Raw genomic sequence first — 16,692 nt, 5'->3', positions numbered from 1 at the left:
TTTATTGCTGCTACGCTGGAGTTTTATGTAAATTACAATTAGGCACGACGTACCTGTCTACCTGATATCATCATTTTCATTCATTCAACATTTTTGAATTTTTGAACCATTATTTTAAAAATAAAACAAAGTTTTGACCGGTACCGTGGAGGTTTCGGCGAATTACAATTCGCCGTACCCGAATTCGGTCAATCTACGCGAGCTTTTTTAACTTCCGTTCCACGAGTATTTTAAAAGTTCTGTACCAGGTTATTTTATTCGCAGTTCTAGCGGGTAATGAGGAGTTTTGAGAAGAGATAACTGGAGCTGTAGAATGTGTAGATATATCTGGTTTCGAGCAAATCACAATTCGGTGTGCTATCTAAGACATTCGCGATTTCAAGCGTACTGAAAATGCCTTCTTTCGAACATACATTTCACTCATATTTCGGACATTTCCTGTAATTGGTTCCAAGCACAACATCACAACTTGACGAGCCACCTACAAGGTTTAGAACCGACATTTCTCTGCGAAATCTAGAGCAAACAGAAAGGATTCGAGACTGTAGTTTAGCAAATTGAGATGAACCCAAGCCAAATCACTTTTATACAATATACTGTACACGTGGAACAATAACTGGGTTAGTCCGGAGACGGAGTCGGTCTAGGGTTCGTAAACGGGTTTTGCGGATTTTTGGCCGGGCGGTATTCGTCGCGTTTGCTCAAACGAATTCATACAAGATCACCGAGTTTGAGACATCTTAAATCGAACATCATCATCATTTTACGGCTAATTTGAATTAATGCAGGATATCTCTAGCAAATATGATTTAATATTCGGATCAGCATCACTTACAAATCAGGAATACATATGGTGTATGAATACTGTAAGCCGACACCGCTGAACACACTTGGCACATCACAATCCGGACGACAGCTGCGTCGTCGCCAAGCATCTAATTGTTAAGTTGGTTCCGGACTGTCGATACCTCATTAAAACGATATGATTACAACAATCCGCGACTGGCAGACAGTAAGGCACGCGAAAGAGATGAAAATAGCGACTTAATGAATTGGTCGACTCTGTCACCTTTAACATTCACTTTCGCTTGTATCAGACGCTTACCATTCTGGAAAAAGACTAGGATTTGTGCGTGTGGCGTATAATCGGATATGCAGAAGACAAGGGCTTCCCAAATGTCAAACTTGAATGCTTTGCGACCCAAATCCGCAAGCAACCAACTAAAACACAACCAACCAGATTCAACACCACGTGAAGAATCCTTGGAGATAGATTCGGCATTTCAAGAGAACGGGGTTTCTAGTTTGAAATGGTAGGGGTTCCCACCAATGTTCCCTCTAAGCTGGGCGCGTGCGCAATTGCGCAGTGCTTACACGGTCTCTGCGCACGAAAAAGCCGAAGTGATGACCTTCATGTCTTTAGTCGTTACGGACTGTTGTCCAAGGGACCGCGCAGTGAGTTGGTGAGTGAATCCGCGCAGACTCGTGAAGAATTAAAGAGGGAGCATTGGTTCCGAGCCCCCGAAAAATAAATCTCATGAAATAATTTACCGCCATACAAATACAATACGGTATAACTATATGTACAAAATCATGCAAAGCGATATTACCAGAATCAATAACCTGAATAATTTTTTTCTGTTAGTGACAGCTACAGCTAGTCGGAGAGTTATCATTTTTCTTTCTTGCTAGTTCTTTAAATCTTGGTTCTACAGTGGCGGGAGCGAGTCGAAGACAGTGCTGACAGTTTTCACTGTTCATACAGATGCTAAATCTATTATTCTTCATGAAATCCACGTTCGAAAAGGCCTAATCGCAGCTAGTCAATCAACGATAATGGATTTGGTTTCGGTAAACAGTATGTGAATACGATGACAAATAAGGTTCGTATTTAGCACTAAAAATGTCCGCGGTAAGCCCGTTGAGTAGCCCTTATATAAAAAGTTGCGAAATTCAAACGCAAAACTAACCTTTATCGCCACGGAGTGTTGGTCCTCTTCGTACTCTTCGATGGTCGAGTATCCGGCGCCGTTGTAGGTGTTGCCCTCGTCGTAAACCGAGTCTCTGCGATCTAACACGGATAAGCGTAAACTTTCGTTATACGGAAGCAGAGCCGATCAGTAATAAAGTACTTCAAATTTTTCGAAGTACTTAAATGGGCAGGCAAACGCACCAGGCTGGATTCAAAATATTAGATGACATCATGATGACGCATTTAAAATCTAAAATTACCGCCCGCCAAACACCCATTCTTGCAGGTGCGGCGTCTTTGTTTTGATATTATTCGAGAGGTGGCCAGTAACGCAGTGGCCTAGCTCCAGTTTTTCGCGAAATATTCAAGTACGGTTTGCGTTCTTGCAAGGGTTACCATATTTTGAGATCAGAAAAGAAGGACAATTTTCACAGGCTGCAAATGTTACTGTAGCTGATGACGAAATGGGTGATTTTTATGTTTATACAGCCAATTTCATTGGGTTGACAAAAAAAAGAAAAAAAAGGTCATTTTAACCGATTCGACTCTCGAAATACCCGCTTTCACCTTATATTAGCCGAGTTGACAGCAAAAAAAGCATTTTCCAACTCGAATCCAAAAAGAACCGACATTTCGGTCAACATCTCCCGTATTTCGTGGTCTTTTGGCGCATTTTAAGCTAAAAACGAGGACATTTGGGCGAAGGGGGGACATTCCTTGAAAAAGGCAGGATAAATCCTTCCAAAGGAGGACGTGTGGTAACCCTACGACTTGCAATACATATTCAAGTGATTATATTCTATACTACTCCCACTCCTACTCTACATCTCTTTAGGAAAAACGACTCGCTTAATAGACTTTGGATAAAAAGTAGTTACGACATATCATGTTTCCATCATGTTTAGGTGTGATATTACCACAACGATTGGCTGAAACAGCCCCCCCCCCCCCCCCTACCACGGTAAGTGAATATATTTTCGAAAATTGCACCAATTTGTTGCGATTAATGTTGCGTTTTGCAAGACGCACTCTGTAATTTTAAAAGTAGCCCTTCGATCCGACACTAAAACTATTCGACACTTCGACCAAATATTTTTTGAAACTACTAAATTAGTGACTTCAGTGCATTCCAGACCCTCGCACTTTAAGCAGCTTTGAGATGTATTGGGAATCGCAACCTCTGCTTGCGATTTAGCAGGAATTCGCGGCGTTATACCAACTAGGACAGGATTGAAGATTAGAAATGTGTACGTTTTATGTATCCTAAGTAAAAATAGTAATCAAGAGGCCAGTGACTGAGTAGTCCCACTTTTTGGAGTCGTCAAGAAGGTTTTGGCTGGTTGCACTACGAACTAATCGGCTAGGATTTTAAACCCATAGTCCTACGCCACAGTTTTCAATTGTTGGGGATTTACGACGTCGTTTCCATTTCAACTCTTGGGTATCAACGATTAACACGTCACCACTAGGGGTGTTCAAAAATTACTTTTTCTTTCAAATTGTACTGGCCACTTGATAAAATTGTTTAGTTGCTTAAAAAAAGATGCACACCAGTTTTGGTTCAATTCCAACCAAAAGCAGCATTGCTGCGAGAGAGGAAATATATTTATTTATTATTTAAAAATTGAATAAAAACATTTTCAAAATTTTCCGCTCACCCCATGAAATTGTTAGGTTGTCTACAGAAACGATGCTCACCAAATTTCACTCAATTCGAACCAGTAGAAACGAAGGTATTGATGTTCAAAATTTGAGATTTCAAATCATAGTAATGGACGATAATAAATGATTAAAGAATTTGCCCCCGTAAATACTATTTTGTTCAAATTCAAATTTTTAAACTACAGTAACTCCGCTTCCACTGGTTTGAATTGAGTCAAAGTTGGTGAGCATAGTTTCTGTAGACAACCTAACAATTTCATGGGGTGAACAGAAAATTTTGAACAATATTTCACTGACCACCTCTGCTTACTTTCTATCTGTTTCTCGATATAGATCGCTAACGCGAGTATATTTCAGCTATTTTCACTACCTGCGAACAAAAACACGCCACCATACCTGCACTCGGTGAGGCCATGTCATGTTCACTCCCTGTACTAACGAGCACTGCGCGTTTGGAGGTGACGGTCGTTATTTTCATGTCACGCATAGGCACCGCGTATTCCGAGCTTTTGTTATAGTCCGCCGATGATAATATCCCGTGGCTATTTTGTGCTGCGTTATCCGGAGGCCGCGGCACTGCCGGAGCCGGTGTTGTAGGCGCTGTACGTGAGTTAGTAATATCCGTTGTTATATCCCGAGTGTCTTTGACCGGCGAGTAGGCGAATAACTCCGACGAAACGCTGCCTTGCACTGTGAGAGGCGATAAAGCGCCTTCTATACACTGGATTTGTACTTCGTGTATCGAGCACGAGTCCGAAGTGTCGTTATCCGATAGTTCCCTGGAAAAAAACGGGGTGAACTTTCAAAATATTGACGAGACAATGTCGCGGTGGGACAACAATGCGCGCGCGCACAATACGAACGGATGTGACCGACAATACCGGCACGATTTCGACACTGCTATTATGACAGTGTTGACGGTGCGCGCTCACTACAAAACCGTTTGTTAAACTACTACGAACAGTTTTCTGACTTGAATATCGGGGGGCGTTAAAAACTGTAGGCATTCAAAGATAAATACTGTCCTCTCTAACTAGCGGGGTGCAAAATTCGCTTTGATTTGAGCATATGTACGCGTCAACTAACACGTAGAAATTTCATACTAGAAACAGGTTCCTAACTTCAACCTTCATAGTGTGTGCTGAAGACTGTCGGTAAAGATAGCACTATCTTTTTACGGAGTGATGGAGAATGAAATTTGTGGCGTTTTGGGCCGATATCGAGGCATTAACTAACCAACTAAAACATACATACTACGAACAGGCTTCTGACTTCTACACACTGTTACAATTAAAGCTGTCAGCATAACATTACTATATACTCTTTTCGCATTGACGGAGTATGTAATTCGTGTAGTTACGCGCATATTATCGAGTCCTTGACTAAATGAGTAAAACCGCCATACTACGAATATGTTTCTTGATTTATACATAGCATTACACAGAAATTGTCGGTATAAAATGCCAATGTTATCTTGTCGGGACGATCGAGTATGAAATTCGTGTCATTTTGCGCATATGGAAGTCTTAACTACAGGATACCGAAATAAATCTTCGCTACTACGAACAGGTTTCCGACTTATATACACTTGTACAGTATAACACTGAAAACTGCTTATATAAAGGTAGTAATACTGTCTTTTGGAAGCGGTGGAGTTTAAAATTTGCGCTCTTTTTCTCGAATCGCGGTCTCGGCTTGCTAAATAAAGCCACAAGTACTGGCTACAGTCACGTTGCTATACTACGACCGACTTTGTTGTGGCTTCCGACATTTCTCTCGCTAGTTCAAGCGTGACGCAGCGTCACCAACATCGGACTGGCTGCTGACTCCGAGTACCAAGTCGGAGTTGAGTGAATACTCTGTACGGTCCCGCTTCTGACTGTATTTTTGTCGTTTTTTTTCGCGGTCGTCAATCATGATAAACATACCGGTTTTTGCGTGAAATTATGACGCATATTTTACGAGATAATGGACGTTGAATACATGTTCAAAGATTGGCAAAATCTTCATGTTACTCCTCGATTCCTCGATGATAGGATTCTCGGATGTATACAAATAGCGACAAAGCCTCATCGCACCTCTCTACTCCAAAATTCCAAGGACCACTGTGCAACATCCTTGTTATGTAAACTCCTTTAAAACTGACCTATCACACGCTCTCTAAAACAACCACAAGGCTCATCCAGACGCATATACAAGGCAATGAAGACGCACACGATTGCACTTGACCTGATATGAGCTGCCAACTTTGAAAATAAGCTCTCGAAAACCACACAAGTCCGCAGCCACTGGCTTGTTCTGTACTATTACAGCGCATAAAATTATTTCCCTAAAACGTCGCAGACAGGCAGACAGCTTGTCGAAAAGACGCTATGCAGTAACGACCAGCGACAATATAGGCCAATCTCATCAACGCCCTATTGATGCATAAGGCAGACTACGATAGCGATGGACTTAGCACTGTCTGCCAACATTACTATCACCGCTAACAGCAGAATAAATATGTCATTTGCAGTTCTACTGGGTTAACGATTAGCTTCATTCCGACGATATAGCTTGTTATGACTCTGGCGAGGCGCATTTACAACGCTGCATAGCGTAGGTCCGCACATATACTACCACCAACATGCTGTCATTTTATAGCAAAGATTATTCGACAATTTTTATCCTACATTATGCATAATGATGACGAAACAGCATCATGGTAGTGACGTAACAAAGTTAGCAGTTTATATACTGATCCTGGGTGGTAAAAGCGAGGATAATCCTCCGATTAAAACGTAAGTTGCATTACATACTACGTAAACCTGCTGCGTGGCAACATCACGCCAATACGCACTTGACTTTTTGTTTACCCTAAATCTGTCATTAACGCTTGTACGACTGTACGTACATGAACTGAATTGATGCGAACCGAATTTATTTATTGGACGCGTAATCGGATGTCCGTCAATTTATTGACCGGAATGTGTCAATCAAATAGTCGGGCGCATGACCGAGTTATGTACAAATATGCGTGTCTGATAACTAACGGATGATAAATTGGCTTTTTCGTCGGTAATCAACGGTACACCGAGAACGCAAGAGTTATTTACAGCAAACTGGGGGTGCTGTTTCCTTGCAATGTATCGCGGGTGCGTTTGCAGAAGCAACCAGCGGGGCCTACGATAACTTATCGTAGGCCCCGCAACCAGTACCAATGTATGTGAAATTGAGGGCTTTTAAATCTTGGTTATTTCTATGGAGGGCTTTTAAATCTTGGTTATTTCTATGAACTCAAAGTCAGAGGATTCGAAATTGGAAAAAATGTGTCGGAATCCCCAGTACCAGTTATCAGGATTAGGTTAGGGATTACAGATTCTAATTTTCAAGCCCGCATTTCTCGTAAAACGCGACCAAACCCTCGTTCATAATCAGCTGCGAACCGCAATTCATTCGAAGTTGCATTAACTTGAGACATAAATTTCCTGGAACTACATGTCCAGCAGATGCAATCCAGGTAGGCAAAATCGGAAATGAGCCATGGCAAATACAAATTAATGCGTACTTGCTCGTCTCTGCTGATCTGCCGCCTTCGCTAGGAGTCAAAACCTAACAACAGCCATTCGTAGATACGGAACCAATTCATTTTCAAAGTTAAATTGAGGAGCACTTTCACGAAAATTGCATTACGGACATGAAAATATGGAGTTACTATTCCCGGTATACTATAACAGATTGAAAATATATCAGAGGCAATAGATACCGTCTTCCGTCGCTGACAGTCAAGTGTCCATCGCCTGTCCAAGGTTTGTAAACGAAAATGTAGCATTTCGGGGATTTCAACCATAGCCGAATGTGCGCATAAAAGTTTGCTTTCGCGTCCATTCAAACGGGTGAAGAACGTTACAAAGACGCAATTTCTTATGGAGATCTATACCAGGGGTGGAAAGGCTTCCGTATTCGCGAAGGCGCAAAAATTTGTTACACGTGAACATAACCAACTACACTAACCCACTACACCCCTGGTATGCATCTCCATAAGAATTGTAGTTCGACTTGCTTACCCATTTAGAATTGGCTGGATTCGCCCCTTACACCAAGGTAGTTATCTGGTATATACAAGTAATAGCAACTCATATAGTTACATGGGAGTGACGAGTTATGTCTAGCCACAGATGCACGATTCAGTACTCGGCACTCCGGTCTTTGTGACGATTAATACAACCGCGCCACGGTCCGGCGATCGCGTATGAGCGCGCGGGATCGATTTGGGGTAACGTAATTTATAGCTGCTGATTAACGGGTCGGCGGATGTCGCCCGCTTTTGTGCAATGACCGCGTAATTACCGTGAAGGCCAATCACGCTTTCATCTGTTAACCGGTCGTTACCGATCGTAAATAAAGGATATTTAGGGCGATTTCGTGACGGCCGTAATCGAGCTAATAGAAATGCATAATGTGGTAATTCGGAAAACGTTTACGAGAGTTGACTAACGACTTGCTCACATTTCGAAAAATTCGCACTAATCAATCGGTAAAGTTTGGACAATATAAAATATTACCTAATTCTATGCTTGACGATAGGTTACTTCCTACCCATCCCTACCAAAGCATGCCCCCAAATCCCAATTACATCCAAAATACGCAACTATATGACGTCATAATTCCATTGTGCCTAATCCAATGGGTAATACTTGTCAATATAGAATTTTTACCTGATTCTATTTTAGGGCTAAATGACCCTTTCGAACCCTGAAAAAAAAACGATTACATCCAGAATATCCGACTGTATGACATCATCGACACTATGACGTATTTCCTTCAAATGTAACTAAAGCGCAACTCAACCGGTGATACTTTGATGATATACCACTTTTACCCAGTTCGCTGCTTCAAACTATCCCGAAATCCCAAATACATCCAGAGTATTCAGCTATATGATTGTGACTGTTACGTCATACTTCAATTTTGACGAACGGTCGCTTACGTACCTAATTTTATTCTGAGGATCGGTTACTGTTTGAAATCATGCCATAATCACAATTACATCCAGTATGTTCTACTGTATGACCGGGGCCTACGATAAGTTATCGTAGGCCCAGTATGACTTCATCTACACTGTGACGTCATGCTTCAATTTTCGCATACACTCGCTTTGGATCTCGAGAAAAATACTTGCGACTGTGTTAACCTCAATTAAAGATAAGCTAATATGGCATAAATCTCGTTTTTCGCGCGGCAAAACCATTTACTGTGAATCTAATTATGACGGACGTCTGCTATTCTGCCCTGACTAATTTCCCTGTCGCCTTTTTTGCCCCAACCCTTTCCAAGATATGCGTTTTGTTTTCAGCATTAGTACATTTGGGGCTATGCCACGGAAATTCCAGATACCCATTTTAAAAATAGATAGCGGGACTTCCTAATTACAACAGCACATAATATTGCGATGGGTATCAGTATCACTCAATTATTCCTCATCCTGTGCGAAGATAGTAAATTAGGCCTCTGCCTCACGAAAATCCCAGCTACATAATTTTACAATAGATAGCAAGACTTCCTGATTACTACTGCACATATTGCGATCGGTATTACTCAATTATTTCCATTTTAAGAGAAGATATATATTACTACAAGTTCTATAACTTATGTTACAACCAACTGCTATTGTTATTCGGTATTTCAACAGACACTGAAAACCTTCTCTCAGTACCATAGCAAACATTCTCTCAGTTCCACAGGTCAGCTCCAACAATCGGCATTATCTCGTCAAAATATTCCCACACAGTCTAAATAAGGAAGAACAAGCTAACTCGATTATTTGTAGACCATTTGTGCGACACAGTACAAACGTTTGCTGACGCGTGTTTTGTAACTTACGCGACAATATTGACATTGCTTCCACCTGCGGAACCTTGCTAGCGAGAAACGGTTTTCTAAAGCAGATTACGTTTCATGGTGAACTGTTCATGTTAGGGGTACATATCCGAGGTCAACTGTTTTACAATGGACAGAGCAAAGTACATCCCATTTTCAACAATCAGTGTCAGTTCGCTAGGACCTAGCACGACGCCATTGAACAACATACGAAGTACCCTTCACCTCGGAAGGCCAATTATGGTCGGGTAAAAGCAACTACTTGAATAATTCCGGTTTTTAGGCCTAACTAAACCTAAATTGCGTACTTTTTTACTATTCCGTTTACTTACTTGTAAATCGCTACTTTTTGTACTGGAGTTGATATTTACGAAGGTATTTCTACTTCTACTGGAAACGGAATACCAAGGGTGGATTCTCCAAACACCTATTTGAAAATTAGGTAGCTGGAATCAGAGCATAGTTATGCAAGTCATTGTTTTATCAATATCCGCTTTTGCTATATCATGGCGAAATCGCGAAGGGCCATTCAATTGTCAATCAATCAATCAAAGAGAGTCTTTGTAGTACGTTTGATGTTGAATGTTGTTACTTCAACAAAGGCAACACGAAGCCGTGACTCACGGCACGAATGTCAAGCGACGAAGTCCGTGATTAGGGGTGGCGTACTATGTTAAGTTATAGTATATACTTCTATTGTCAAGTACACATGGCCATAGCAATATAGCTAACACTGGAAGCATAAAAGTGCCTCCCGGACCAAGCACGGATATCCTACACACGGGTAAAAAAAAAGGCATCTGACAGTAAATTCGGAGACGGCGCGTACCTCTATGGTTCGGATTAACGAAACGACTTTTAATCGCACTAGAGTAAGTTTTCAGGTCTTGCACCAGTTATCAATCCTTCCTGATCTAGATAAAAGAAAACCCATTTCTGCATAACGGTGTTGCGCTTTTGACCAAAAGTATGCCTAGAGTAGTTGTCTTTACCTGCTTCGAAAGAAATACTGGAACTTATGCTTGTATTGCAGCATAAATTCACGTTACTTCTACTGGAGTTTACAAGTATTAGTTTATTGACCCCACTGGCTACAAATTCCAATGTTTATTGATAAAACCTCAACCACCACGTTACCGGCTCGTACCGGCGAGCGCACACGTCATAGTCGAGTCTAAAATCACGTTTGTTTCGTCACCAGCCTATTAACATTCCGCTGGTGTCAAGGTTCAAAACGCTCAAGACGGTACGTAAACAGGCCCGGCGCAACATCAATAAGGCGCCTACGCAAAGATACATAAGAATGGATCTAATCGGTGTGCTTTGCTAATACCCGCAGCCAAAAAGACCAACGAGCCATCACGGTCATTTCGGTTCGGCGGCCAGAAACACCGCGGAATATTTGACGAGCAAATTATCATCAAAGCGACTCCGTTAAGACATCGTCTGTTTCTCACGCGGGGCCCGTACGGTACTGTGGCGTTCGGATGATGTATTAATTGACTCGGGTGAAAAGGTGCGCTGGAAGGCAGCGATTTTGTGTGCTACGATATCAGGGAGGAACTAACTCGCCAGAAAGAATGATACAACAAAGTCGCATGGCCGCTTGAATTGGGGACGTGTCAAAGATGGCTAGCTGTTAGTTGAGGTGACATACGTAAGACGTATTGCTGCCACGGGTCGTCGAAAGAGAAGTAAATTTACCAAACTACTACAAACGGATGTCGAAAATAAAGGTTTGAGACATACCGAATAATTTGTAAAGTAGATTTATACGAGGGGTCGCATACATTTAGCAGTTAATCGAATTTGCAAGATGCATCTTCACGAATAATGCACAATTACTAGACAACACACACACATAGGCGTAATTGCCGAAACATATTCGGTTACGATGATACAGGAGCTGCTTCGTGGAGCTCTAATGACACTTTCACTCGTAACAGTGCCGAAAACATATTCAATGCAGGTGACACAGGAAAGTTACGAACTCACGGGATACAAGCTAGCTAGCCGTACATCCGTCACTATTATGATATATCGATACAAGGGAAGTTTATATAAGCAGTTTCGAACAGACAGTAGCGTTATTAACAAGAATGACGGATTCGACACAACTGGCGTTGCATCCATTCCATGATGTGACATATCACTTGAATTGTACCCGACGCTAGTAATGCAGAGAGAAGAGGGATTCAACCTCGGCGGAAATTAATTTCGTCAGTTTTTGACACCATGTAAAAAGATGTTGCTTCACTATTGACAACATGACAACAAACGACATTAAATCCTCGTACAATACCACAGAAACACAATAAACGAACGAACAACCAACAAAATAAAATCTACCCAGCGCAATTCAGGGATATATAAAGCTTCAAGAGTTCAAGATATCCCCCGGGCGCAATTACACAGCACCAAGTATGCTGTACGGCTGCATCATCAACCCGGGGAATTATGCGATCAACAAACATAAAAATACAAATATGAATCACCGAAGTTGATTGCGTACACGTTACGACAATAACTAACGCCTCCAGTTCTGTGCACTACCAGACTCCCTGTTATCAAACATAAGCTTTTCTCAAGACCGGGCTGGCACACGTAAAATATGCCGGGTGTACAAGTCACTATTTCGGCGAAACCGTCTGACAAAACCGAATAAACAATGAGACGACGGGGCGTAGGGAAAGTAAGCCGTTTTGACGCGCTGACGGCACATTTACGGATATTTCCCAGCGAAGTAAGTCACAACACTAAAAGCAATCGACTGATACCATCATAGAAATGAATCCCTCGCTTCGTAAACTAAAATGTACACTACACGCGCGGCATCATTCTCCGGTAAGAGCCCTCTGAAACATAACTCCACGAGACAATAGCACTTCATACAGTCCAACATCGCATAGTAAAGAAGACAACCGCGTATTTTCGTTATTACTAGAAGTCGACTAGGTCAATGACGGTTACCGACCTTAACGCGTTAATCGCATTTGAAAATACCGACTATATTCGGAAAAGTAATTGTGGTACGCTGATCCTAATAACTGCTTTCTGACTAAGGAACCACGAAGATGCCGCCAATAACAAGAGGTTACGACAAACAAGACAGTTGGGGTAATGATGCACACGAATACGGCATAATCACAAGCTAACAACCTAACATTGGTGTATTATCCTGGCTTTGACATATGTGCTACGCCCCGTTTCGTATTACGGTAAAACAGCCACTGCACTGTTCAAAGTGACCTTAATTTTCTCGAAATGTCAAACTCGCCATAATCAGGCATGAATATTTCATTTCTCATATACGTATATACCTGCCGTTATCGAAGGTACCTCGCCACGGCAAAAACGGCATGTGCACAGCGTAACTTTGGTTCAAGCGGGGTTGAATTGATGACTATATTGTTTACAGAATTTCCTATACCGGTGTCACGCAAGAGCTACGCGATTCTGTCGTCGACTGACGCGAGACCGGCGACAATGTGACATCACAGTCGCACCTAAACACACAGATATTGCCGTTGTGACATCAGAAAGTTAATCAATCAGCGTCGTCAGAATCATCAATTATCAAGCTTCGGCGTGATAAAGCAAATTCGCCGGCGTAAAAACACCCGAACAGCACTAGAGCTACTTCCAAATTCAGAATATCATCATCATATACACAGTATACGATATAAGACCGTCTAGCGACGCTAAATATGCTATCCACAGTACACTGCACTTCACAACAACACAAATATCTGTTAAAATGTACGGTACAGATGCCAGTACCTGATAATACTGTCTGCAACTACACTCTAATTAACCCGCCACCATTCTCAATACATCAAAGCTCACAACCTGGCACGTTGCTGTAACCGACTGAAAAAGCGAATCTCCTCTCTCCACAGCAAAAATGTCTTTCACTGCCGACTTGGAGAGCAAATAAAAACATTACGTCAGTAGTTTGCTTTTCTTTGCCAGTAATCCGAGAGAAATTTGTGCCGAATCTATACAGAAAAGAGGCCAACATTCTGCGGCGATGGATCGCACCTTTACAACATCGAAAAGGACATCAACAACTATAATCGAACACACCTGTACGCTCGCAGAGCCAATATAAAGCATTCGCCTGAGAACGAACCACCGAAGCGAGCGAACAAGAGGCTTGGAATCGGTCTGATCTGCTAATCTCTACTTACTAGAATTGCGAGCATCTGACAACACGCGCGCGCGCCTAATGATTAATATCGTCGGTTAGTCCCGGTATTTTGGATTTAATCTTCGATTCTATATTAGCTTCTGGAATACCTATCATCCACCTGAGACTACGACATACTGGACGGAGCCAGTGTTGCGAGACATTCCCGGGGATTAAATTAATCTTAGATTATAATCCTTCGAAGCCGAGATAAGGATCTAGCAGTTTTGATTTACGAGGATTTATTGCGGCTAAGGGATGAACGGGGCTTGGCCACATACTGACTCGCGCTAAAATATAAAATGTCACCCCAGAGACTATCCATTTTCCGAGAGAATACGCGTTTGGCCACAAATAGACACGGTTATTTTACTTTGTTTGCTCAAATTGCTAACGTTTGTTGCGATTTCAAATCTCGGTGCATCCCAGATGAAAGATCCCTGGAATTCTAATGGAAAAAATTTATACATACATCCCGATTGATATCGGTAGCAAGCTCTTTTTAATGAGTCGGTTGCCGGGGCGACGCGTTATCTGCCGAGCATTTGAAGGTGAGCATTGGACAGAGAGCTTGCGATTGCGTGATAAAACGCAAAATTGCTCGAAGCATTAATACTTAATATTAAGCACGAGATAGTGTTGCGCTTTCACATTGCGTGGCGAGGATACGTAAGTCTTCAGTGCGTGATAATACTGGTCAGTGTGACGTCATTTGAAAGAGATTCAAGCAAAATACTGATGTGCCCTTCTTTACTGAGGGAAGAATTCTGCTTTCACCGAAGTTTTCTCAAGGGTGGTATCGTTTGCTATTATTGCACTGGTGCAGAATACTAACGAAACAAGCCATCCGGGATAAGTGTGAAGGAATAATAGAAATAACATGCCTGAACGCTATTAATCAAAATGTCCAAAATTAGCGAACACTCGAGCCAACAACGCTAAATTTAGACCCGATGGGCACCCAAACAAAAGCGACGGTACGTCACAATCGCTCGAAATAGCGCGGTCGATGAGCCGGTTTCCATGAGACACCAAAATCGCTACCAGCGACTCCCTTCAAGTACACAAAAGCCAGTCACTTACAAGCGCACATACTGCTGCCGTAGATGAGCATGAGCAGATTTAGTGTTTTGAAGTCCTACCGGGGAAACATTCTGATTCACGTCTAAATGACGAATCTAATCCAAATCAGGTGTCATTGCTCAAATTCATTGTAAAGCTGCCTGGAAATTGTGGACGCACTTACTGGAAATCATCCTAATCGAGTTCCGTTTCATCCAGATCCGATCCAAATCAAGCCAAAATATCTAAACCCATGTCTGTTAGAACCAAAACCCATGCTCATGCGAGAACATGTAAGCTTACTCTATAAGAGCAGTGAGAAATCGAGCACGGCATTGCTAACAAAAAGCTTCATTTTATAGATTTGATTTTAAGACTTTGGCGTAGCTAGATTTGAATGTGAACGGGCGAATTCGTATCATTATCAAGTTCGAATGCGATTCAATTTTGGGTCATTACTTGGGCAAAGGCACATTTTTGTTGCAGTCAAATTCGTGGAAAGTTACATTTATTTCTCACTAAAGTTGCAGTAAAATGTTGCATTAATTTTTCACAAAAGTTGCCCTAGAGAGTTGCATTCATGAACAAGTTCCTTGAAATTATTACGGTATGAGTTACTCGATTCGGAACTGTAGCAAACTCAGTGTTGGCGACTTCAAAAAAATCAATAGCCTGAAAAATTGACCTGTTGAAAATAGAATTTTAGGCGGCCTAGCTTTGATGTCGTATACGTCAAATCAGAAAGGGCCTCAATTTTACAAGACAGTGAAATAATGAAGCGATCTATTTACACGTGGCGCCAAATGGTTCCAATGAAAAGTAAGTTACATGATAAATCGAGAAAAAACTTGCAAAAAGTTGCACAAAAAGTCGAAAAAGTTGCAAAAATGTGCAGTCTAAGATTCCCCCAAACAGCTTAAAACAACATACTACATAACTTCTGCGCATTTACGAAGCTGACGGAAGCTGTAAAAAAAAGTTGCAAAAGTTGAAGAAATTGCCCCATTACCGAATTTAGACGTGGATTCGCATATGCTCAGAAATGAATTAAAGATTTGGATTTGGACTTGGGTATGGAGGTAAAATCCAGAATAAGATTTGGACTGGAACATTAAATCCACACTCATCTCTTATTGCTTACATCCACATCGTCGCCGCAAGTGTATTAATAACAACCAATCGCGAATCCCAAAATGCAATACAGTCAACAATGTTTACGGTAACATCTCGCACACAAGGTAGCATGCGCAGTAGGACGCGGTTTGCTGCTTTTTTTAAGCTGCAACGCCTGAGGGGGTATGACGTTATCCGTGTATGATGGAATACTTCCATCAACGCGGGCTAAGAATGGAATGCGCGATCTGCGCAGGAAAAGATTACAAATATACCTCCCGCCTTCGACTGTGGCTCTATTTCTGTACAATATCGCCGCGCGGTTGCTCGCACTGCTAGCCGCAAATTGCGCATATGTTTAACGATTAGGACCACCTTCGCGAGCGATCAATATCGGCATATGATGCGCATGAAATAGTCCCCGCGTGCCATTCTAATTATGCTATAAAATCTGCCTGCATCTCGATTCCCTTATTGTAATGTGTGTGGTTATCGAACGGCTAATTCCCGCATTGCACGCACCAAATTCGTGACTCTGAATGGGATGTATCACATGCGCCCGATTGGCGTAATTGCGGGCGTTAGCAGATGTGCGGACGAACTTGAAGTGTAGCGTATGGCCTGTAGCGGTGTGGTGGTTTACAGGCTCGGAGGTCTGCGGTCCGCTTCATAAATCAAGTATGGCCCATACCGTACTAGCCTGGCATGATCTACGCGCTGAAATATATGCCAGAGGTGGGCGAAGTGGTCATGATTAGTATTCAGGAATGAAGATACGTCGTGAATTTCTAGTCACGTGCGAGTGACAGTACGTGATCAGCAAGACATCTCTAAA

The 16,692-nt window shown here is 42.0% G+C and overlaps 1 protein-coding gene across 3 annotated transcripts in view; it reads right to left on the bottom strand.

Moving 5' to 3' along the window:
• LOC145445108 (uncharacterized) overlaps positions 1-16,692 on the bottom strand; it is a 141,388-nt gene that overhangs the window by 58,631 nt on the left and 66,065 nt on the right. For all 3 annotated transcript variants that reach the window (XM_080323260.1, XM_080323257.1, XM_080323248.1), the window contains exons 4-5: positions 4,031-4,413; positions 1,971-2,071 (exon numbers count right to left, since the gene is read on the bottom strand). In XM_080323260.1, coding sequence (XP_080179386.1) covers positions 1,971-2,071; positions 4,031-4,413 — 484 coding nt within the window. The remainder of the gene's footprint in view (positions 1-1,970; positions 2,072-4,030; positions 4,414-16,692) is intronic.

This window comes from Botryllus schlosseri, chromosome 1 (genome assembly GCF_051294905.1).
Source record: "Botryllus schlosseri isolate E-star chromosome 1, Bs_hap1, whole genome shotgun sequence".
Lineage (NCBI taxonomy): Eukaryota > Metazoa > Chordata > Ascidiacea > Stolidobranchia > Styelidae > Botryllus > Botryllus schlosseri.
Note: the sequence above shows the minus strand (reverse complement) of the source record. Positions and strands in the feature narration are given on the sequence as shown.